A 24,848-nucleotide genomic window follows, 5' to 3' on the forward strand; every position below is an offset into this window, starting at 1 on the left:
TGAATATTCTAAGTTCATTATTATGTTTAGAATTGTTGAAATGAGTTAAATAAACAATTAAATTAATTTTTTACATTTAGATTTACAAAATTCTTGAATTATTTTATTTTTCTTTTGAATAATTTTACTAACATTTAACAAATAAATATCGTACAGAGAGAGATTCTTCCCATTCTAAAATATGAAAATATTATATTTAAATATCCTAATAAAATTCATGTATATGAATTAAATGCATTCAAACCAAATATACTGGCGAGAGGAAAAAAATCAGGCAAACTAAGCCTGAGGAGCTTACAGTGCCTGTAAAAAAGTAATAAATCATACCACCTTTAGAAATTTCACGATATAAATCAAATAAATGAGATTTTTGTTACATAGATATACAAGACTTAACAGAATGTACCATATAACGGTTAATTTTGGGAACAATTGGAAGTCTAATGGTGACAGACCCGAGTTGTATAAGGAGGATGTAGAATAATCAGTAACTTCAGCTTCTGTGCATTTTCTGCTTTCTTACTGTAGCAGTTTTAAATAATTATGGTGCAAGAAAAAGACTTTTTTCTGGACTTACTCTGCAAATATAGCAAGTTTTTGCTTATAAAATTTCACAATACTTCACAAAACTAATTGTTTCTCTCCTTACACGAAACTGTCCAATGTTAAAAGTTCATTCACAAATTACTGCTTAGTACAGAATGAAGAAAATTAATTTGACTTTAAACTTGACTATAACTTATACAGCAATGCAACACAACAAACCAAAACTTTACACAGACTACTTGTGGCTAATAAATGTTGACCGTCAAGTTTCTGTCCCTGCATTTCATAGAAATCCGTGGTAGGCAACCTTATTTATCAATTAACCCTCATGTTAGGACCCGGCTTATCTCATTCATCAGTTGCCTTGCAGATTCTCTTGGAAAAAATTCTGAATAAATAAATACCGTATTTTACAGACTATAAGACGCACTTTTTTCTTCGAAAAATTGCTTCCAAAATTCAGGTGCGTCTTATAGGTATTTTTTTTTTTTTAAATTGCTTAAAAATTAAGGCGCGTCTTATAGTCCGTAAAATACGGTAATCTATAGGATGTCCAAAAAGTTACTGTGCGATGGAAGAGGTTTAAGTAAAGTTTTATTTACAATATTGCAGTTTCTCCTATAGCAAATGCTGGAAATGTCTCCCGGAGGCCCCAAAACTCGGGGTAGTGAGGTTCGGCGACCTAGCAGGCCAGATTCCATGGTAGTTTATGTAGTCAAAAACCAGAATATCTGTGAGCAAGCACTAATGTCATCTAATGCAAAGTGAAAATGCAGAACTTACAACTTACAGATCTTGTATGCAATGCTGTACATATAACTTTAAGGTCATTCAAATTCCTCACTGCACAGTTACTTTTTGAACACCCTGTACAATAATACTTCTAACTTCAACATCATATTACCATTTTAACAGAAATAAAATGTGTAATTTTATAACACGCAAGCTTACACCAAAGTGATTCAAAAAGTACGTATATGCACTCAGATATGCCAATTTTCAAAAATTGAGAATGGAATAGTTAAGTTTTTTAATGTAAATATTAAAAAATATGCATTATGAGGATAAAATTTGACATGTATGGTAATTATAAAGTATTATATATTCTTCTGTAAAAACAGATAAAGATTGACTTTTAAAATGCAAATATTTTAATTTTATATACTCACAATAGCCAAACTGCATGTTGCTCTTCTAGACCTTACTATGGCTTCCATTTATTATAGATTTTTAACTATATAAATATATAATTGTTCTAATAGAGGATATTATATTTCTAATAGATGATATATGCTCCTATTGTGACAAAGTTTGGCCATCCACTATGATAAAAATGGTTATTTATTTCTTCAAAAATATATTGCGGCAACCAAAAAATAATCAAAATTTCTTAAGATTAATTCATAGTTAACATAAAAATTATATTAATAAGGAAATGAAAGTACTGTTTCATTAGTTTAATATTACATATTTTATTTAACAGTTTTAAGTTGAACTTTACAATAATCTTTGATATTTTCACAAAGAATCTATTTAAATGAAATAAAAGTATCAAAAATACAGTATACTATAAGCAGAAATGTATATTAAACAGATATTTTCATTGTTATGTAGTTTAATAAATTTTATTTATAAATAGATTATTGGTGATTGCAAATATCCATTTGCTTAACATTCTTACATTAAAATATATTTTTCTAATATACTACTTTGATCCCAAGCAAGTGCATCTTTAACTATTCTACTAGATAATGTTATAAATTTTGTGATTATCAACGAAAAAAAACTAGTTTTAATTCATTGATTTGTGTCTGTCCATTAATTATGCATACAGTTTAAGAGAAAGGGGTTGCAAAAAGTATGGCATTGTACACAATGGGGCGGAAGTTGGTCCTCATTATTTATGTGGAATTTTTTTATGGTATTGGTGACATGCAAATTCATTGTTGTAAGCCCATTTATTAGTCATGTAAATAAAGTATTAGAAAATATTTGTAGTACTTTTTTGTCATTTATTCAAGGTCCGTGAACATATAATTAACAGGGAAGGTTTGCCAAAAGTGCATCATTGTATACAACAGGAAAAGAGGGAATTAAAAATGGCTCAAAAATTGTAATGTAATTAACAGATGGCCCTTAAAATATTAAAATTGGCAAGATGTATTACTATGAGATTTATAAACTTGAATTTTAAACAAAAAACTAAAACAAACTGATCAAGTACAAATAGAGTAAATTATAATACCTATGATATGAGATGAATTTCTAGGTTAATTAATAATGCATAATCAAAAAAATGATGAACATTGTAGTGTATAAGCTAGCAGTGCACCAACTTTAACTGTTACCTTGGGCTGCTTTAGATTAAATTTTTAAATGGACTGCAGTATTACAGGTAAAATGCATTTGTATAGACATTTAACAAATATTTGTGTGCAAATCCAACAATGCAAAACTGTATTAAACTTGAATACATCATAATTTCTTTTCCTTTTATTGCTCATAGAGCAATTGTCCGAGGCGTATTCCATCACACTTAAACATGTTATGTGGATTTAATTTAAAATGATGCTAAGAATTTATGACTATCCTGCTAGGCCTATTATAACAAAAATATTTTTACCAAAATCAGGTGATTGCCTACGCTGAAACATTTAGCAGACCTCGTGGCCTGTGGGTCGTATATTGTGCATCTAATATACAGATTTGAGTGCTACCACAACTATTATCCTATATTGCAATAACACTACGAGAGTTATCATCTAAATTTAATTAATTATAATTTGAAAAAGAATAAAATCCAAACTATTAATCTATAAATTATACATTAATGAATTAATAAACATTTAAACCAAACAAATCTAGAATATAATTTTAAAACTTTTTAATATTAAAAATTTATATTATTATAAAAAGGTGGGATTGTTTACGAAAAGAATGATTTCGTGTTAAATATTTATCAGAAATTTTATGAAAAAAATAAATCTGTCATCTAATAAATTTGATAAATCTACGAACAGGATATTTACTATACGAGTAATCAGGAAGTCTGTGATTGAAAGAACATTGCCAAATCTTAAAATGGCAACTGATCTTTTATAAATAGAAAGTTTAAGATTTAGATTATAGAAAAATATATTTTATCCATTACTTGTAATTATTATTATTGTATTCTATATACAGTATAATAGTATAATTTCATGATAATGCTTATTCTAATAATACATTTTAGATTTAAAATTTTATTAAACTACCATATTCTTAGTGCTAAAAATGTAAAAAATATATAATTTATCTAAAAATTTTTAGATCGAAATTGTTTTTATTAATAACTTAGTCACAGAGATCTTAACAATATCAAGATTGCTTTCAAAGTGATTAGTTGTTTCCAATAAATGCTTGCATTGCTTTGTTTTTGTTCATTCAGAACTTAATTACACAATTCTATGCTATCTCGAGACTAGAATTTTTACATTTAAATAGACTAAATGCATCTCGTGTAAATTCTATGTCTAAGTAAAATATAATAGTTTAATCACTAAATTGAAACAGAACTTAATAATTTGTAAATATCCTTGTATATTCAAATATTTTATTCTCTTAAATACAGTTAAAACTATATGCTATTCAAATTATATGGGAAAAATAATTCATTCAAATAATAAACTATTATATTTTCTAAATAATAAATATGTTTTTTTTTTTACTTTAAATGTTAGTTTAATTAAGTTTTTAACTTTATTCTGATAGGAATTTTTTTTCCTACTTAAATTCTTAGAACATATAACAAGTTGTAAATATATTACTTTTCCTTCCTTGTTATGACAATGCCAACATTTCTTTGACATTGAAACATTAAATAATTACATAATTAAAGCTATTCAAGATTTTTTTACTATTTATTTACAGAAACTTTATAGTAAATATTTTTTTTTATCTTGACATCTTATGAATACATAATATATTTACTTTATCGTCAATGGTCTTAGTGGCAACTTGTATTATACATATCGGTTTAAAAATAGATATTTCAATTTGATTTACAGAGCTTGGCTTGCTGAACTCTGACTGACATAAATAACGGCACCTGCAAAATTCACACCCGCAGCAAGTACGAATACCGGAAACCACCTCCCGTGTGATTGAGTAACTAATTCGGCAGTCAGTGGGCCACACAATATACCGGGAATAGTTGCTAGGGTATTTGAAACTGCAAAAGTAATCCCTGCGTGATTCGGTGCTACGTCCGCATGATTACTGAGATGTCCGGCTGCATTACAAGCACACAGGCCCATCGATATCGATACAAAAATAACAGCAGCCATTAGACTGTTAACAGTGCAAAAACATAACAGAGAAATTGCTGGACCTATTAGGCCAATGCTAGTCATCAGTCTTCTAACTGATAGTACAGTCCACTTTCTGACTATTAAGGAATCTGCAAAGTGGCCGGCCACCACGCCACACAGCGAATTAATGACGTACGGCATGGCCGTCAGACTGATCGCTTCTTTATCGGCACCGAGATTACGAGCCAAGTAAGTAGGCAACCATTGCATTATGATGTAGTTAGACCAATTCATGGCAAAATGAGCGATGTAAATAGCCCACAGAGGCCAATGATTGATGAATTCCGTCCACCTCACGTTTACGTTAACAACTTTAGGATATACGAGCGGAAGTTCTTGCTCTTCGGAATCGGGTACTTCCGAGTACACTATCATCCACAGAAACACCCAGGCGATACCCATGGATCCGAAGGAATAAAACATCCACGGCCACGGCAGATGAGGGCAGACGAGAGCGGATATTGTCTGTCCTATGGTTCCCGAAGCCACCAGATAACCAAAAGCCCTCGATCTCTCTTCCACCGGCACCGTGTGGGCAAATATGTGAAATATGGTGGGGAGGCCCAAACCTTCGCCCAGACCAAGAACGACTCTGCAAGTTATGAGAAGAGGCAAGGAAGAACCGACAAGGGGAGTTATAACAGTAGACACGGACCACAGAAACACGGCACTGGTCATCACGGCTTTTCCACCGAACTTGGAAGCGGCACTGGCACCGATGATCTGGCTGGTGATGTATCCGAAAGCAAACGCGCTCAATATCCAACCCTGCCAGTGTAGATTCCATTTATAATCGTCAGTCATAGGAATAATAGCAATTGGCATAATAATCCTATCGGCGGCATTGATGAAATTCGCCATCGAACACAAAGCGATGGTCCTGGACGTCTTCACCAACATGACGAAACTTCTTACGTAATCCTAACCGATCCCATTTAATTTTCTACCGACGGCACGACGAAATACGACCACAAAACGATATTCTTCCATAAAAAAACCATCACGTTTCGTGCATTAATTCTTACGAAATCGACGATTTTCTTCTCACAAACAGCTGTTTACGTTGCATCCCACTAACGCGCATGCCCGTAATCTCGAAGCGCGCCCGATAATCTCCAACCCGTGCCGTTTGGGGTTTAGGGTAATATCGGTGTTGACGAAGAATTATGGTAAGTGTGGCTTGCTGCGTTTTTACTTAAAGATAATTAAAGAAACTCCGACACATTTAACGCGTTTCTTTACGCCTTTAGCACAAGTTAAAGTCATCGCAGAAGGAGAAAGTGAAACAATTCGTCACTTTCACTCGAACTGGAGAGAAGACTGCAATTTACTGTCTTACCAAACACGACTGGAAGTTAGACGTTGCTTCTGATAATTATTTTCAGAATCCAGAATATTATTTTAAAGAACATAAAGCGTCGGTGGATAAGAAAAGACTAGAGCAACTCTACATCAAGTACAGAGGTGAGAATGAATGCAAGTCATCGCCTAATACCTCGACAATTATCTATAAATTCGCACCTAATCGACAATTATTGCGGTTATTTAACTCAAATTCTCTAATTTCATTCGTTTAACGACGTGTTTTACGCGAATACAACACGTATTGTGAGATGTATTGTGTTTATGTGTATTACACACAATACGTCACAATACCTCGAAATTTACATTGATTAATTACGCTTTATACATTACACTCGCTATAATCATTATTATTATTATTATTAATTTTAATGTTTTATTTCTTTTCTTTGTGAATTAGCTTTTAATGTATTGAAATTGTCTTATATCAAAGGTGTATTTTTGGTGAAGATTTCGAAATTACTGGCGTGCTGTAAATATTTTCGGTTAAATAAATATTATTCGTGTTATAAACTTTAGTAAAAGAAAGGAGGACTTTAAATATTTGCATTATTTTACTTAATCAATAAATGTTCCAGGTGTTAATAGCTGTAAGCTTCTTTTTTTTTCTGTAGGCGTTCCAACTTTTTTTTTTGTAATTTTTATTGGAAAATTTGTGTTAAAATTTTTATTTTATGAAAATTCAGTTTTATTCGGAAATTTTCCTTTTGTAATATTAATGATTTAGTTATTATTTGGTTTTATTGAGTTTGTTCGAATATAATAGACTAATAGTGCTTTATTATAATAGTATATTTAATGAATCGCGATGGCAATTGCGGGTTTTAATTTTTATGTCGTCGGGAGTGTCGTTGCTTGTTGTGAATGAAGATTTATTTTTTAAATTTTCTAAAATGTATTTAAGTTAAAAAAAAAAAATAGTAAAATTATGCAATTATATTCAGTCTGTAGATTACATAGAAAAACTTATTGCATTAGTTGATTCATTGTATTAAAATCTGATCTTTTAGTGTGGAAGAAAGACACAAATGCATAATAATAATAATAATACTTTATTTATTTAGTTATTTCTTGTCATAAATAAATGTTATTCCCAAATAATTACTGAAAAATTATTAAGAAGTCACTTCAAGTTACAAGAAATATGTTAGAAATTACTTTTAGAATTATTGCGAATATCTATGTAATGCAAAGAAAAGGATAAATACTCCAGATTTTACAATTATTTTTTAAACAAATATGACTTTCTTCATTTAAATTAATGAAAAATTTACTTTCATTTAACAGAGTTAAGTATATTTATATGTAATTGGCTAATAAATATGTATTTATTCTGATAATGCTATATTGCAGTTCATTCTCGAATAATGTCAGATTTATATTGTAGAAATTTTATTATTTGAGTCATATTTTCGTCAAATATATTTGATTTAATGATAAACAGTTGTATAACTGATAACGGAAGAAAGATAATTGTTTATATATGTCATATTAGATTTGACTTACTAAAGATAAGGTAAATAATTTGCAAACTATATTAAAGTTTAGATTATATAGTGTAGTGCTATATATAAATTAATCAGTCTTTGAAATAGTCCAAGTCTTTTTTGATTATTTATATGCAGGTTTTTAATCAATAGATTGATTTTACGTATGAAGTATTCATTATTTCCTGATCTTTAAGATATTTTTTATGATCAATTAAACAATTATTATAGAATTATAGCCATGTTTTGCTATCCAAACCCAATTCGTTCCTAAAACAGTTCAGATGTTGAAATTTTGAAGTTTTTCCTTTAATTTTTATGGAAAACTTTTAACTCATTTCTGGTTGATTTCAATAATCCATATCAATTTCCCCAAAGTGACTTTAAAAAAACTGCAGAAAACCAATGTATTTTGTGTCACTCCATGATGTTAGCATGTTATTAAATATTACAAAATCCACTTAACTTAGTGACAAACTTAATGAAATCATTAATGGACATGTTTAAGAGCAGTAATGTAACAAATAAGTTATAATGTGTGTGTTCAGAATATGCAGTTCGTAATGAAAATGTTGTAATGGTACTGTACATTTCATATTAAAATATTACAGTACAAAAACAGAACAACAACAGTGAAAATAAACAAGCCAGATAGGGAACTTGCTGTAATGAAATATTGAGAATAAGCTCAAAAGATTACTGATTTTTATAAAATTTTCAGTATAAATTACACAACTATAGTGGATCTAGGACACAGAACTACTAAAACAAATGAAAATAGATGGAAGGAGTAAGTCACTTACTACTTTCTACTTTTATTAGTACAAATTTATGTGCTTTAATTTGTATAAAATAATAAATTTGTACTACCTGGATTATAATATTTAGATTTGCTCAAGATAATGACTAAAATTAAAATTTAAATGTATGCAGTATTTTGATTTTGATGCTCGTAGTTGAATATATTTCAGAATAATATGAAGCTTCTAAATTTCTAACAATGTGTTTTTTTTTATAAAATACTCTCTCGAATAAAATCAGATTCATATTTTTATAATGGATTGATATATTTGTGTACATTGATATAATCTATGATGTTAGCATGACAGAAAACATATTTTTTTCTCCCTTGAAAACTTCAATTGATAAAATATATATATACAGACACACACACACACACACACACATTTTTATTCATTCCTTATCATATAAAGTCTAAATCGTATTCTAAAGTTTAATAGAGTTTATCATGTGAAATATTTTTATTTGAATTTATGAATTTATGTGATAAACTCTATTATTATTGCTTATCCAATGAAATATATTGATTATTTAATAGTAAGTTCTGTTGAAAAGTTTTATTCCAAGAAGAGTACTTGTAATACTGTATGAATAAAATCAAAGTTTAAAAAACTGTTTTCACTATTAAATAAAAAAAAATATTCTGGATTGAAAAACTTTGATTCCATTTTATAGTGATAGATTCTTTATTATTTAATATACTAGGTAATTTCAATTAAAGTATCTCTAGGAAAGTTCAGGACATCAATTTTTTTTTTACATAATTATGTAAAAAACTTAATGTAATTTGTATTTGAATGTTCCATTTTGGAAAGGACAGTACATTTTTTGATTTGTGTAATAAACCTGAGGCAAGCCCTAAAAAAGTGGCTGAAAACATTTTTTCATTTTATTAAATTGTCCTGAAAAAAGTACAAAAGGTGTGTTGTTATTTACTGTAAAATTTGGGAGTTATAATTTAGAGTGCTTTTTAGCTTCAGTGAATGAGCAGAAGGGCACCAAAATTTGTACATATACTATTCAAGGCATGGGGAGAAGGATTGTGTAAAAAATTTATTTCCAGAATATGCTGTTGCTGTACAACATTAAAACACCATGTGGAGGAGCATAAAAAAGACAGAAGCAGAATTACAGAGCTATATAGCATGTGGAGATCCAGTAGGTCTAACAATCCATTCCATTACTGTATCTCTCCTGAAAAGGTCTAAGGATGAAACGTGATGTGAAACCAAACCAGACAGCAATTTTTAGCAAGTGTAGAGAAATTTGGTGGGTAACGTATCAGATTTCTGAAGCCCATATTTGTTAGTTTTGAATGTTGAGACAGTTTACTGTCCCATTTAGATAAAAATTGGCTTCATCTCTCTAAAATGTTTCACGGGAAGGTGACATTCACTTCCATTCTGGCTAAAAACATTAATGAGTCGCATTCTTTTTTCAGGACTATCTTGAAACAAGTGATGGAATAATTTTGTAAGGGTAATTGTAGATCACTTTAAGTGAAATATGGAACATCCAGCTGCATCATTCACAGATGGGGCCGTGACCCCAACTACTACTGTTATTTGAGATATGAGAGGCTTCCTTTCTCTTCCACCCTTAACTTGAAAGGATCCAATCTCCTCAAACATCATCTCAATCATTCGTCTAATTCCGCATGTTAATAAAGGTCCTCGACAAATGTTTTTTAATCTTCTAAATTCACATAAAGAAGATGCAGCATTGCATCAATTAACATGAATAACCTGACAATTAAAGCACATTTCACTGCTAGGAAATTGATTTACATGGCATATTTTTTACACAATTCTTTCCCCATGCCTTGAATAGCATGTATATGAATTTTGGTGCCATTCTGCTTATTTATTGAAGCTACAGAGAGCCAGAGATACTTTTTATACACCAGATGTTTATAATTAAAGTTTTTTTTTATCATTTCTTTAGTAATCTTAATATCAAAGTTTATACTGTGAAAAACTGATTGGTGTTTTCTAATAAAAAATGCAAATATAAAAAAATTCTGCCTAACTTTATGCTGGGAATTTAATTTTTTATATAAAATAGCCCAAAAAACCTTGATATTGCTTAATTATTTCTTTGGCTTACAGTTTCCAGATTTGATAAATTTATTATTATTATTATTATTCAAACACACGACGACACTGTCTATAATCTGTAATAATAATGAAGACTCAAAAATTTCTACTTATCTGTGATTTTTGAAGAAAATAAAACATTGATCATTAGCATTTAGACTATTCACCCTTTGAATGCTATATAAATGAAAGAACAATGTTGTGTGTGCTTAGACATAAAATTAGTAAAAATATAATAAAGTGAATATCAAAGTGTGTGAAAGATTTTAAAGTTTAATTTTTTAAGATTTTTCAGTACTGATATTCAGATTTAAGCATCTCATATATAACTTAAAAGTAATTTAAAATTTTTACTCTTGAAAAGAATAGTTTACTATATATAGTTTTTGCATATTACAGAGAAAAAAAATGAGTAAATCAAGGATTATAATGATTTTATTTCTTAGTTTTATGATGATTCATTCTATTGTATGGTTCTCAACTTATATAAAAAGTGCTGAAAGTGTAATTTTTCTCTAAACTTTGTTAATAATAGTAATAATATTGATTAGTTTTAAATGAATAATGAATTTCAAATGAATTCATTAGTACAAAAGGAAAAAAAAATGCAGTTGTATGTCTATTAAAATTAGCAATTTATATACATAAGTTTTTCTTAAATTATTATATATAATTTTGAATAATATATTTCGGTATTGTTTCTTTGGATGTTTATCAATCTGAAATAAATTTATATTTTAATTATAGACACTTTTTTTTTTTCTTTTTTAGTTGAATTATTCTACATATAACATTATATATAAATATTAATAATCAATTTTATTTAATCGCGATTTTGATAAATTATATACCATAACATTTTATTATGCAAATTGAGTATGTTGTTATGTAAATTTAAATGAAATTTAATGTTTAGTTTAAACAATTTATTTCATATTTATATAGAGCAATTTTCTTACCAGTGCTTATATATATATATAAAGTTCTGTCCTTGACATTATACTAAAATTCACTTAATGATCATTTTTGATTACTTTGTAACCTGTAATTTAAAATTGATCCGTTTTTAGCGTTAAAGAAGTCAGATGGAATTGTTAATATTCTTTAATATATATTTAGTGTCTAGTGAATGTTGTGAGGATTAAATTAAAATAATAATTGATTTACTTTGAGATTTATTTGTGATGAGATTTTAAAATTCTTTTTAAAGGTTATCCTAAACAAAAATTCAAATTGTTTTTTATAATTCCATGTTTCTAAATATTTCTGTCCACATTCATTAGCTTAATTTTTTGAAATCAATTTCTTTCTTAAAGAAAATGTTTCTATATTCATTTAAATTTATTTTTATTCGACTTTTTTTTTTTTATCGTCTACTTTCTTTCATGTACTAATTCATTTACAGGTATTCAGTCTTAGTTCTTTAATGGATTTCATTATAATTGTTTTTTCTTACGTTTAAATACTTCTTAATTTTTAAATATTAAACTAAAAAATATTATTGCTGATTTGGTAGCTGAATTTGTTAAAATCTCGTTCTTCATTTGTTACATGATTTGTTTTTTACGTTTCTTAAGGATTCAAATTCACAAAAGGATTCAATTAATTAATTATACTAAAATGATGATTATATATTATTTATTAATGAAAATATGACATACTAAAATCCAGGACAAACATGACTAATTATCTTTTTATAGCCAGAATTATATCAGTTGTTTAATTTGATAAAATTAGAAACATTTTAAATATAATTTTTTCAGGACGTACCATAAGTATTATTAATGTTCATTTTACAAAAAATATAAAAATATACATTTCCTTTTTTGTTAAAAATCAATGAGTAACAACTTGTGGACTTGCAACAAATCTTATCGTGTCTCGGAGATGAATTGTTGAAACGTTTCATTCACATGACACAGTTTAAAATGTGTGTGGAACACAATCAATATCAAGTAGGGGGGAAAAAACACTGGAGGTAGACAGCTCTAAGGTTTCATTTTATTTTTAAATTAGTTACTTCATTTTTATCATAGAAAACTTTTTCACGGATGACAAAATTAAAGTTAAAATAAAAATATTTGTTATTAACTGAAACTTTGTTCTAGTGGGTGGTGATTGTTTGATCGAGTACCAAGGTATCCACTATATTTGGTTAATGTGATTTTGATATACGCATTGAGGAATTAATCATGTTAATCAAGGCAGTGTTTCTCAAACTTTTTGGTCCGCAACCTCCCTTTTGCACTTAAGAATTTCAAAAGACCCCCAAAGAATGACTATGTGTAGGAAAACATCCCAGAGGGAGGGGGTTAAGTACCGTCTCATGGTTGTTCCAGTGCTGCCAGCTAAAAACACATACCAACTAAAATAATATCGGAGTATTCGAAGACATAGCCAAATATTGCAGCACCACAGCACCAGCGGAAATTAGAATTTGCCGACTGAAACGCTTTTGGTTGATCGGTTTTCAGATAATCGATGCTCTACTGTATTTCTAACTTGACTTGCCTACAGACGCAACGCTGCTAGCAAACACCATTCCAAATGACAACGCTGTTCTATCATAGTTTAGGCAGAGAGTGGCACTTGGAGATTCCTCAATAGCGCACAAATTTATGAATATTATATTTAGGCTTGTACAGTCAAACCTGTTTTTATGCACTCTTTTTATGTGCGATTTTTATTTGTGCAATTTTTTTTAATGCGAATTTTTAATTTGTGCGATTTTTTATTTGTGCGGTATAGTTGGCGACTAGTCTTGTGCGATTCGTCATGTCTCACGTTGACTTATTATAGCTAAATAAACTTATTATAGCATAAATGCACTTATTATAGTAATATTATTGCATGAATATGCAAAAAATGAAATAATTTACTTTTTAAGTCAACAAAACACCACCTGGACAAAAATATGTAAAACAGACGATAGACCAGACGATGCAGTCAAGTGCTGACATCTGTTGTTAATAAATTCTATTTCGTACGGTTTTGAGTTATTTTCTATGTGAGACTTTTTTTATGCGGTCCCTGTTGACCGCATTAAAAAAAATATTTTTTTAATTGTGTCGCGAAAACTATTATTTACAGCCATTCGTGAAGTTTCGTGAGATTTTTTTTAATGCGGTCCCTATCCACCGCATAAAAACAGGTTTGACTGTATTTAAATATTTACATTGTTTTTATTATTTATATGTGCAATTTATTTAAGTAAAAATTGTTTTATATATTTTTTATTTCTATTATTTCTAAACATGAATCCATAGTAAATTTATAAAATATTTGAAAAAAAATTGATCTGGCATCAATTTTTCAGCGACCCCCACTTTGAGAATTACTGAATCAAGGAATACCTGTAGTATGTAACCTATATATAATGTGAACTCAATTGCTCAATCCCATGATGTTCCATTATAGATAGGTTTGAATGTATTTTAAAGTAAAAGCGCAATTAAATGTCCGAACAAGAAATAAAAAACATAAATACTGTATAATAAAATGATGATTGTATTTAATATACTGTACCTTAGTGAGAAGTGGTGATGTCCCATTTCTTAACACGTTAACTGTCATCTGACACACTGGCGGTCATATTAATTAGGTCCGTACAGAGCCATCTGACTGCCCGACATCGCTATAACCAATGTAGTTTCACTCAAGGTTAAATTATCATGGCTTTGTAAGACGTTGTTTTACATCCTAGTGGTGGCCTTTCGCACACATCTATAAAGTTGGCTCCAACCGCCGGCCATCATAATGGCCTCATGAAGTGGTTTGATGGCCGGCGGTCGTAGTGAAACTACATTGGTTATAGCGACGTAGGGCAGTCGGATGGCTCTGTATGGCCCTAATTAATACGACCGCCGGCGCATCAGATGCAGGGCCAGATTTTAGGCAATTGGAGCGATTGGTGCCAATCAGGCCCCGCGCTTGAAGGGGCCCCGCATCACGTCAAAATTTATATATTTAAAAATAGTACATGTTACAAAAATAAATATCTAGGTATATTATTATTAAAAATAAAACAACATATTTCAATATGTAAATTAACAGTTAATTAATTTTGTTATTTAAAGTTTGAGGGGCCTCGCAAAAAAAAATTCAATCGGGCCTCGCACCTATTGGATCCGGCGCTGATCAGATGGCAGTTAACTTGTTAAGGTCACTATGCTGATTGCTTGGCTTTCTCATAAATAATAATCTTTGAGATGATATCAGCATCTAATTGCTTCATATTTATCCACACTGGGAGGCATTTTGCTATCTTCTCAATAACATACAATCACCCAGAGGTCAACTTTGTCACATCTTTAGCCCCATTTGCTGCTTTTATTACTTCCATGTTCTTAAAAATGGTGCACACTGTTGACTTCAACGTCTTAAACATGGTCATTGGATCTGTCACTTGTGTACTGCTTTCATGCTTTGCAATAAGTTCTTTTTTTACCTTAATTATCAATACTATAACTTTCCTCTAGACTTCATTGCTTACATACTTCATGGATGCCATGGTGTTTTGGAAACCAAACACACCAAAAAAAGCACTGAAAACACATGAACATAATGCAAGAGATGCTTTTGCAGCAAGAGTGACAGACAACTTGGGTACAGAATAGATGGCATTCATGTAGTGAGCACATTTTTTCACTGCATGCACAGTTCAAAATGTAGAATCATCATTTAAACTCTAGGTTTATTTTCTCTCAAATTTAGTGATCAAACTCTAGGTTATTCGAAGTAGAGGTACCACTGTATTTATGTATTGTCTCTGTGTTTTGATTTTGAAGAGGATTAGAGCCAGACAAAACAGACAAATATTTGTGCACATAAAATTTAGATTAGAGTTCTGCATTAGCGCACACATACAGATTTTTATTGCATGGAAGTCAGAGGCAAGGCTGTCAAAAAAGAGAAGCTGGGGATTTTTCCCAGGAGCCAGAGAAAACTTGGGGACCTACAGTGGTTATTGCCTTTGTAAATTGTTACTTTTACTAACAAAGTTGAAGTTAAATCTTTAAGAATGCAGTTTATTAATAAAGAAACATCCTAAGTTTTTCATTTGTTTAAAAAAGGTTTCCAGGCCCCATACAAGTGCTTGACAGTCATGGGCAAGTTCGTGTGTTTCAATAGGAAATGGAGGATAATCAAGAAATCAGACCATGCTATTGTTTTACAGTTGGTATGTTTGCTCTCATTCATTCCCATGTATTGTTTTCTGTGCCAAAATATTTCATTGTGGACTGTGGCTTGTAGAGATGAGTTTTTGCTTGTTGGTGCCAAAAATTTTTTTATGCAGAGACCACGTGTTCACTGTTATTTCAACTCCTGTATTACAATACAAAATGTTTCACACAAAATATACCTGTCTGTGTGTTTCCGGCCTCAAGTATGGCATTTTTATACTATCAATGCCTTTTCAATAAAAGCTATATATGGCAGCTGTTAAAATTTATTCATTTTTTTTTTCTATTAATAAATTAACTAATTGTATATGGTTTCAGGTGCTAAATCTCTAAATTCAGTTTGCTCTGTTGGTTGATAAAATTCTAACTTTGATGTTAATCTCATGCTTATTATTTTTGTGAAAATTTTGCACATTACAGGTAATAGACTGATGAGTCTGTAATTCTTCACTTCCTCTCCACTATTTTTGTGTGTATGATTATCAGTTTGGCATTTTTCCAATCATTACATGTATGAAATAAATCTAAATTATATATTTATTTCTGGAATATTTTTTACGGATATTATTTATAATAACTAAATAAGCATTAAATTATTATAATAGCATAAATTATTATATATAATTAAATACAAAAGAAGAAAACTATTGTAAATATTAAAAAATTCAAATGACTTCAGGCAAATTCAATTTATTTACTTATTTTAGAATTGTTTAAAATGTATATAATTATTTTTGAATTGTTTTCAATAATTGACGCGGATTATATAACTGGATTTTAATAGTTAAGGTTGAAGTAATTAGGAAATACTTTTCAGTTACATAATTAATTTTATCTGAATAGAAAGAAACATTTTCAAAATTAATTATATTATAACATATCAAATAAACATCAGAAAATGTTTTGTATATAAAATAATTTTAATTGAAAATTTGACTGGCAAGGTCAATGTAAGAAAGCAGAATTTTAAAATTTCATCTATGAGCTGAGATATTTGAGGTCAAAATTTAAAAAATAGTCTATGGATCTATTGCTGACTATGGGCATTTTATGGGCAAAAAAAGTTACCCAATTGAATGTAATTGCAGGCTTTAAGGCTTCTCCAATTCTTATTACTTCCTGTGAATTAATTATAAACATTAACCATTCTGCCAAATTCCATATAATAAGTTCATATCGCCATACACATTCTAGAAAAAATGAAAAATCATTTAATTATGCATTTGAAATTTTTAAGTGTATTTATTTCATCATCAGCTGTAATTTATCAATATAATTATACATTTTAAATGTGCAATTATTTATTGTGACATTGTCACACTGGCTGCAATTTTTAATCATATTTTTTAATTTAATTTAAAATATATGCTCTCCACCTCAAATTAGTAGTGTCTTGCCCCTGTACATCATACTTTTCCTGCTAGACAGATGAATGGCATGAGTATTGCCAACTCCTTTCAGGGGAAAATTTTTGAATTGAAATAATGTGACTTCTGGTTTGCATTGGAAGTTCATATATAGTTAATTGGGACCTCTTGTCCCCCTAAAGTTTCCATATCTGGTCTCATCTTTCAAACTGTTCTTGAGATTAAGGAAAGACGGACAGACTGATGACAGTGGGAATTCATTTGTCTACAATTTTTTTCAAATTACAGCCCAACAAGAATAAAATCTAAGTTATTGGCAATTTTTTCAAGAAAATGTGCCCACTACTGGTATGTTTATAATCATGGATTAGTCTTTGCAAAGAAAAATTTTAAAAAATTTATTGCAATGCATCTACCATAAAATCAACAAGCAATTATATTTAATATTTATTTTAAATTAAAATAAAAACATCTGTTGGTTTTCCAAAGTCTTGTTTTCACCCATATGTTTGGGTACTTAAGACTTGACATCATTGTCAAACCATTTTGATATTGTATAATTATTAGACTGTAATTTTCAGAAATTGCATACCCACAAATTTCCACTGGCATCCATCTGTTGTCTGTCCTTTCTTAATTTTGTGAATGGACTTAGACAGAAGAAAATTGAGACCAGATATGGAAAGCTTAGGGGCAGGAGATCCCAATTAACCATATATAAACTTCCAGTCTATACCAGAAGTCGAATGGTTCCAATTCAGAATTTTCTTGAGTATGGAGTTAAGATAGATGACTTGGCATGACTCCATTGTTAACAGGAAAGGTATGATGTACAGGGCAAGACAGTACTAAAATTGAGAGCATTATGATGAAAAACTGCAGCCCGACGTTGTGATGATGTCTCAATAAATAATTGCTCATTGGATTATTCTCTCTACCACAAAAATTCAAGTCAGTGGAGTTTTTTAAATGAGAGATTTTTCTATTCAGTCTTACTCCAGTTTTCCGGCATCTTCAAATGTTAATGAAATTTTTAAAATAACTATTCGTTTTCATTTTACAGGACATTTTTCAGATTATGATGCCATTAAATTGATTCAAATCTGAATGAGTTGATGTTAAAAAAAATTATTGCAATGCATCTCCCATAAAATCAACGAGCAATTATATTTAATATTTATTTTAAAATTAAAATAAAAACATCTGTTGGTTTTCCGTAAATGAAATTATTGTCATATCTAGAACTATTTTTATTTCAGTTTAAATTGGGTAGAAAAATGCTACAGAAAAAATTAAAGATCTAATTATTGAAATTTTTTATTAATAGAAATAGAATTTTTGAAAAAATATTTTTCATATTTTTAATTTAGAAAAAGAATTTTAAAATAAAATTTAAGTTTTTTTTCAAATTTTACACACTTTTTTCCCTTACTATTTTTAATAAATTAGTGATGGTAAATGTATATACAGGTAGGCCTCCTACAATGCGGTAGATATGTTCCTTGAAAATACCGCATTGTGGGAAATCGCGTTATAGGAGACACCAACTTAATACAAAAACTGGGATTCAGTTCTAAAAAGAGAAAAACTGCCTTTTATGGTGTAACATTTTTGTCATTTTTTTAAATTTATGTACATAAAAAGCTTAAATAAAATTCAGCATCATATAAAAACTAAAAAGATTATGATTTCAAGTCAAAATCAAAAAGAAACATAATGTTATGCTCACAAATTCAGTCCTCGTCATCACTTATTATAGTTGTTCGAGAATGTTTGACTGGCCTTATTTCGAAATCTGAGCTTGTTTCATCAAGTTCCACTGCACTTATGTCATCCGTTGCGATTTTTCTGTTATGTGAAAGATAATTTGTTTCTAAATACCCTGAACCGCATTGTAAAAGTACCACGTTGTAAGAAAATTTTTGCGTTTTTCCAACTGCGTTGGAGTGAAAACGCATTGTAAAGGTACTGCATTGTAGGCGGCCTACCTGTAATAATAGTGAATTTTATAAATTTTTTTCTTTAAAAGTTGTGTCATTCCAGTAATGTTCTAGTAAAAAAAATTCACTGTATAAAAAAATTTTTTTATATCATATTTTTTAATATCTATAATTCCATGTCATTCAAGGATTTCATGTGGAGGATGTACAGTATATTATGACATTTCAATTACCAAAATTTCCCATGAACAACCTGTGGGTTGTCTGTCAACTATGAATTGCAATTACGACCTCACCCAATGACTTTTTCTTTGTCTAAACTTACTAGAACATTTTTTTTTTCCATGGAATTATTGAATTTATGCATACTATATCTCATATTTATCTTCCATTTTATATAAGTCAGTCAGTTCCACATCTACTTAAACTTGTATCTTTAAAGATGACGACAAATTTCTACTAATTCTCTCTTTTTTATATAATGACACTTGATCTATTTAAAAGCTGACTGTCAATTTAGCATATATTAGTCCTGTACAATGAATAAAAGTTAAGCGACTGCCTTTCAAACTCACATTGTTAGTTGTTGTAGTCTATATACAATTTTCTTAATAAAATCAACAATGATGGTATTTTTTGCAATTTTTATTTATCACTTATTTACTCTATACAAATATGGCAATCATTTCTGCCAAGAACCACAACTAAGGTCTAAGGATATTTGGTTAAGGTTGGCCTAACTTAGGCCAACCTTAACCAAATATCCATAAAATGGAACATCCAATACAACAATATTTAAATTATAAACAAATGTAAATACTATTTCAATGTATATTTACTTAAAATTAAGATGTTAAAAGTAACAATAAAAATCCTTTAATGTAATAAAAAATGTTCTAAGTTAATTTAAAAATTAATTTATAAGTGCTAATTAATAATAGAACAGTGTTCTTCAACTGTTTAAATTATTTAAATTTAGAAATGAAATGTAAGTGAGATTGGCAAAAGTTGTTATTAAATAACATAGAATAAATTTTTCCATAGTCTATTACTGCAATCTTTTCTAATCTGTAATTGGATGAATGAAACAGAAATTTTAGCATACTATTAGATGGCTAGAGAATTTATGGCTATGACCCTGAGATCAAACAATTGACTAAGTGGAAAAATCATGGCTCATCCAGACCAAAGAAAGCAGGCCAAGTGAGGTGCAATCTCGAGTATGCTCGGGCCTATAATGATGGCGTCATTTGTGTATGGATGGCAGACAATGATACCATTGGCTGTGTGCTTGTTGGAGGACTAGGCAATCCTCTTGACTAGTGGTCTGCCAAGAGCATCCTGAGACTTGGCACTGTGTGTGCAAGCTCTCTCTCATCCACTAACCCAGTGTTTTTCAACCTTTTTCATTGAGTGGCATCCCTGGTTGAAAAATAAAAAATTGTGGCACCCTTGACTGGCAGTGGATCTAGAATCTGAAAAAAGCTTTAATGGGGGGACAGATGAATCTTTTGCTAAAACAAATATTATGTGCAATGCTGGGGTCCAGGGAGGGGACTCCCTCGCCCAGAAGAAAAATTTTAAAAATTGACAGTTTTAAGTAGCATTTTAATGCAAAAATAGTGTTTCTACGTGTTCAAAATCAAAATTTAAGTCCATTGAATTTTGTTGAAATACTGACAATGAGTTATCTTGAACTACACTTATGTAAATTTCCAAGAAAATGCCTAAAGATGTTAAACTTTGCGACACCCCAATCGTGGCACCGTGGCACCCCGGTTGAAAAACACTGCACTAGTCCCAACATCTCAGTGTTGTCGGAATGACCTAGGTGGTGGGCTATTCAGCGAGATGACCATCTGACTTCTCTCAACCCAATGATCCTTCCCCTTTCAAACTCGAGTAGTTGTTCATATGGGCTTTGATTGCAAAGTAAAGGCACCTCTAGTGATACAGCATCCCTCTGTGACAGGTAAACTTCAGACAGGATGTCTTTGCACACTTTTTTTTATAGACCAAGGGGGATGCACTTTAATGCCTTCTTCTGACATTACAAAATGAGCCATCACACTAACTCTAATCATTTCCATATGTGCTTGACTTATATGCATGCCAATTTTCACAGAAATATGATAATTCCTTCTTAATTATCTAATTTTTATGACAATGGCTCTATTTTTTGTTCTACATATATAAAGGGTCCTGGTGACCTGGCCCATTAACAATGGGTCAGGTCATCAGGGTCTGCAATTTGGACCACATGAACTGGTCATCAGGGTCATGCAATTTGGCACCACATGATTTTTTTCTGTGGGATTTGTCAAATCTTCTGTCAATGCCAACAACCTACTGACCTCAAGACAGCATTTTGACAAGTTATTGGTGGAATTCATTCAGAATTGCAGTACTGTCATAAGAAATTTTATGAGAAGAGTTTATGTATGTCACCAGTCGTGAAGAACATTTGGCAGACAATGCCTTCCACATGTAAAAATAACTTAGCACTAAATAGCTCTAAAATGGATTGTAATGTTACTTCATATTGAAATAAAAATATCCATGGTTGTTCAATAAACGATTTGTTTTATTTCACAATTAAATCTATTGGGACATCCTACATAATGTCAGCAAATTAAGATAATTTAAATTCAAAATATTCAAATGAACCTTAACAATGGAAAATATTTAGAAATATAAGATTATATCTCAAATCATTAAGTTTTTTTTCAAATTTTTCAAAGTATTTTATTTTTAATGTTATAAATGGAGACTATATGCTAACTTAAAATTCAAAATTTATTTAACACTTTAATAAATTTACTCAGTGTAAATTAATAAATAATTATGAATTCATTCAGACTTATCCTATGATCTATGAAGCATGCAACAGTATTGTTTTCATTATTGTAATAATTATCGTAAAAAATTTCAGAAAAATTATTAATTTTCATTTTCCTTTTTAATTAGAAATGAATTTTTGATTATATAACAATTACTGTTTACTTTTGTTTGTTTTAAAGTTTGTTTTGTATTTTATTCATAGTAAAAATGAAAAATCAACAGCTTGTTTCTAGTTGGGAAAATGAATTAAAGTACAAAGAATTATTAAAATTACATAAACTATCTCTTATGTTAAACTGTAGATAAGTTATTCAACAGGTAACTTTAATATATTTCAGAAAATTTTGAAAATTAGAATATCTTAACTCATTTTTCTTAATTCTTAAAATTTTTATTTCATTGTTACTAAGTAAATAATATATAAAAACTATAAATAATAATAATTTAAAATATCTACATACAAATAATCACCTAAAACACCGGGTTGAATCACTAACACCTCCAAAAACCTTTCACCGGTTAAAGGTTTTTGGAGGTTTTAGTATCTACATACGGTAAAACCTCATTTATGTGGTCACTTTTTTGGTATACTGTTTCTGACCACTTAAGTGAAGGTTATGAAAAAATCGACGTACAGAAATGTAGAGTACTATACTGAATTCTGTTAAATGTTTAATACAGATCTTCCAAAACTATTACAGCAAAGCCCAGTTCTGTTTAAAATGCTATAGACAATAAGTTGAATGTAGGATTTTTCTCTTCTGTTTGCCACATAAATGGGGATAAATGTCACTTTGGGACATGTCTATTTGATCACTTAAGTAAGGTGGCCAGTAGCCATCAGATGGAGTTTGATTTATATTAAAACTTACACAGTTTCACTTATATGAAATTCATATTAAAATTTAGACAGAAATTTTATGAGTAGCCACACAAGTGAGGATTTACTGTATATTGAAAAACATTAAATTCTCAAATCAGATCATTTTTATTCGTATTAAGAGTTAATTACACTGTTATGGAGTTACAATTCAAAACATTGATACAGTTATTATTTTATAGTTATTGCATTTTACAGCACATAAGAATCACTCCATTTCTGCACAGAATGTTTAGGTGAAAAAGTATTTAGTGTATTTAATTTTAGCCATTCTGCACCTCATCATGTTTTTTTACTGTAAAAGTAAAATTAGAATGCTACACTTTTATTTATCAGGGCAAAAGAGGAATTAAAAAAAAACATTTACAATTAATATTTACCGTTTGAAATATTCAGCATGAATATCTGAAAAGCTGCTTAGCTTTAACAAATAATGATATGTTTAATTAAACAATGTTTCTAATCAAGAGCCGGGTTAGGTAGAGGTTATCTGTAGCCTATTGAAGTCCATTTAGGAAATTCATTAGCATATGGGAGATACAACTTCATATAAAAGATGCAGGATTTTTTTTTTCTTCAACCCTTTTTTTTTGGACAAAAATGACAGCTTATATGCCATAAAATTGGTAACTATTTTCATAATTAACCAAACTGTTTAATTTAATTAGATGTATCGTTTATTAGTGATCTTAAAAATATAATTCTACTTTTATACAAACCCTGAAATATCTCCAGCAGAAAACTTTCAATAAACTGTAATTTAGACAAATATTATAGTTAATTGGAAGTTTTCTAGAAGTACGAGTATTTCAAGATTATATGAAAGTAGTTTTATTTATTTTCTTCCAGCCTAGTAAGGATTCTAGATCTTAAGAATCTTGTTAATCTAGATTATCCAGAAGGATTCTTCATTTAATAACATATTTAATTCAATCATCGTGTAGAAGTTTTTTCCACAAAATTTGGTCAGCTTTAAATAGTCGCACAAAATATGTTTAAGGGAATAGTCTGTTACAATATAAAATAAACGTTTTCCTTTCAATTTAATTAAACTATTATCTGTTAATAAAATTTTTGAATGTAGTCGTAATTATATAAAAGATTTTTTCATAATGAACAGAAAATTGCTTCAAAGATAACCAGTCTGAGTAGGATATTTCAAAATACTCCTATAGCAAGGATGATGCCAAGATTGTTGTAAACTTTTCTCATTAGAAAGTAATATATCTGTTTTGCAACCTTATCGACCAATAGTGTAATTCCCTGCAAAACAAAATTAGTCTTCAAAAAGTGTCTAATAAGATAATTCTGATAAATGCAATGAAAAAAAAAACAAAAAAAACTATTAAAAATTGTTAATGGCTATAATTCAAAAACATTTCTTTCAGGTCGTTCGAATCTTATTCTGACTAAAAATATTACGTGCCAGTTGCAGTTTTCGATTCAAGTTCATTTCAGTTTATTGACTTCTATGTGTAAAAGTTGGGATGTAACATCAAATTAGAAGAATGAAGACAGTCATAAATAAAAATTCTTTAAAATAGAAATAATAAATATAAAATAAAAATTTTAATGCTTAAATATTTTGAATTTTATTTTTATTAAATAAATAAAAGTTTGTAATTGAAAAAAGCAGAGCATTGAAGATTTAAAGTTCGAGAAAGTCAATAACGATAGCTTAATTTGTGCGTGCATGAATATTTATTGGACATAATAAGACGGATGATGTCCTCCTCCTCTGTTTTCATTTACTATCTTTGGCTTGGTAAGTGGAATGACCTAGCTTGTACCAAGGGTGTATGACTCTTGATTTCACTCGTTCCACTCAGGATCATCCTCTTCTGTGTTGAGACTGAAAACAAGACTCTAGTGTTTAGATATATGTAATTTTTTAAAATAAGTAAATAAATGTTTTTATTGTTTTAATATGCAAATATGACGAACAATAATAAATGGAATAAAAACTTACTTTTTGAAAATTACACTGCGATATTTT

The 24,848-nt window shown here is 29.5% G+C and overlaps 2 protein-coding genes across 2 annotated transcripts in view; one reads left to right on the forward strand and one right to left on the reverse strand.

Moving 5' to 3' along the window:
* Positions 1-4,426: 4,426 nt before the first annotated feature.
* LOC136989015 (uncharacterized) lies at positions 4,427-5,971 on the reverse strand. The gene has a single exon (XM_067287032.1). It carries the CDS (start codon positions 5,793-5,795, stop codon positions 4,587-4,589), a length of 1,209 nt encoding a protein of 402 aa, XP_067143133.1. The 5' UTR covers positions 5,796-5,971; the 3' UTR covers positions 4,427-4,586.
* A 17-nt stretch (positions 5,972-5,988) lies between these two features.
* Positions 5,989-24,848, forward strand: part of SCCRO (defective in cullin neddylation 1 domain containing SCCRO) — a 29,135-nt gene continuing 10,275 nt past the window's right edge. The window contains exons 1-2 of the mRNA XM_067287140.1: positions 5,989-6,064; positions 6,146-6,359. Coding sequence (XP_067143241.1) covers positions 6,062-6,064; positions 6,146-6,359 — 217 coding nt within the window. The 5' untranslated portion in view covers positions 5,989-6,061. The remainder of the gene's footprint in view (positions 6,065-6,145; positions 6,360-24,848) is intronic.

This window comes from Centruroides vittatus, unplaced genomic scaffold (assembly GCF_030686945.1).
Source record: "Centruroides vittatus isolate TY-2023 unplaced genomic scaffold, ASM3068694v2 contig_1276, whole genome shotgun sequence".
Taxonomy (NCBI): Eukaryota; Metazoa; Arthropoda; class Arachnida; order Scorpiones; family Buthidae; genus Centruroides; species Centruroides vittatus.

Coding starts and splice junctions, on each gene's coding strand:
- LOC136989015 (XM_067287032.1), bottom strand. CDS start 5,795: ATGTTGGTGAAGACGTCCAGGACCATCGCTTTGTGTTCGATGGCGAAT.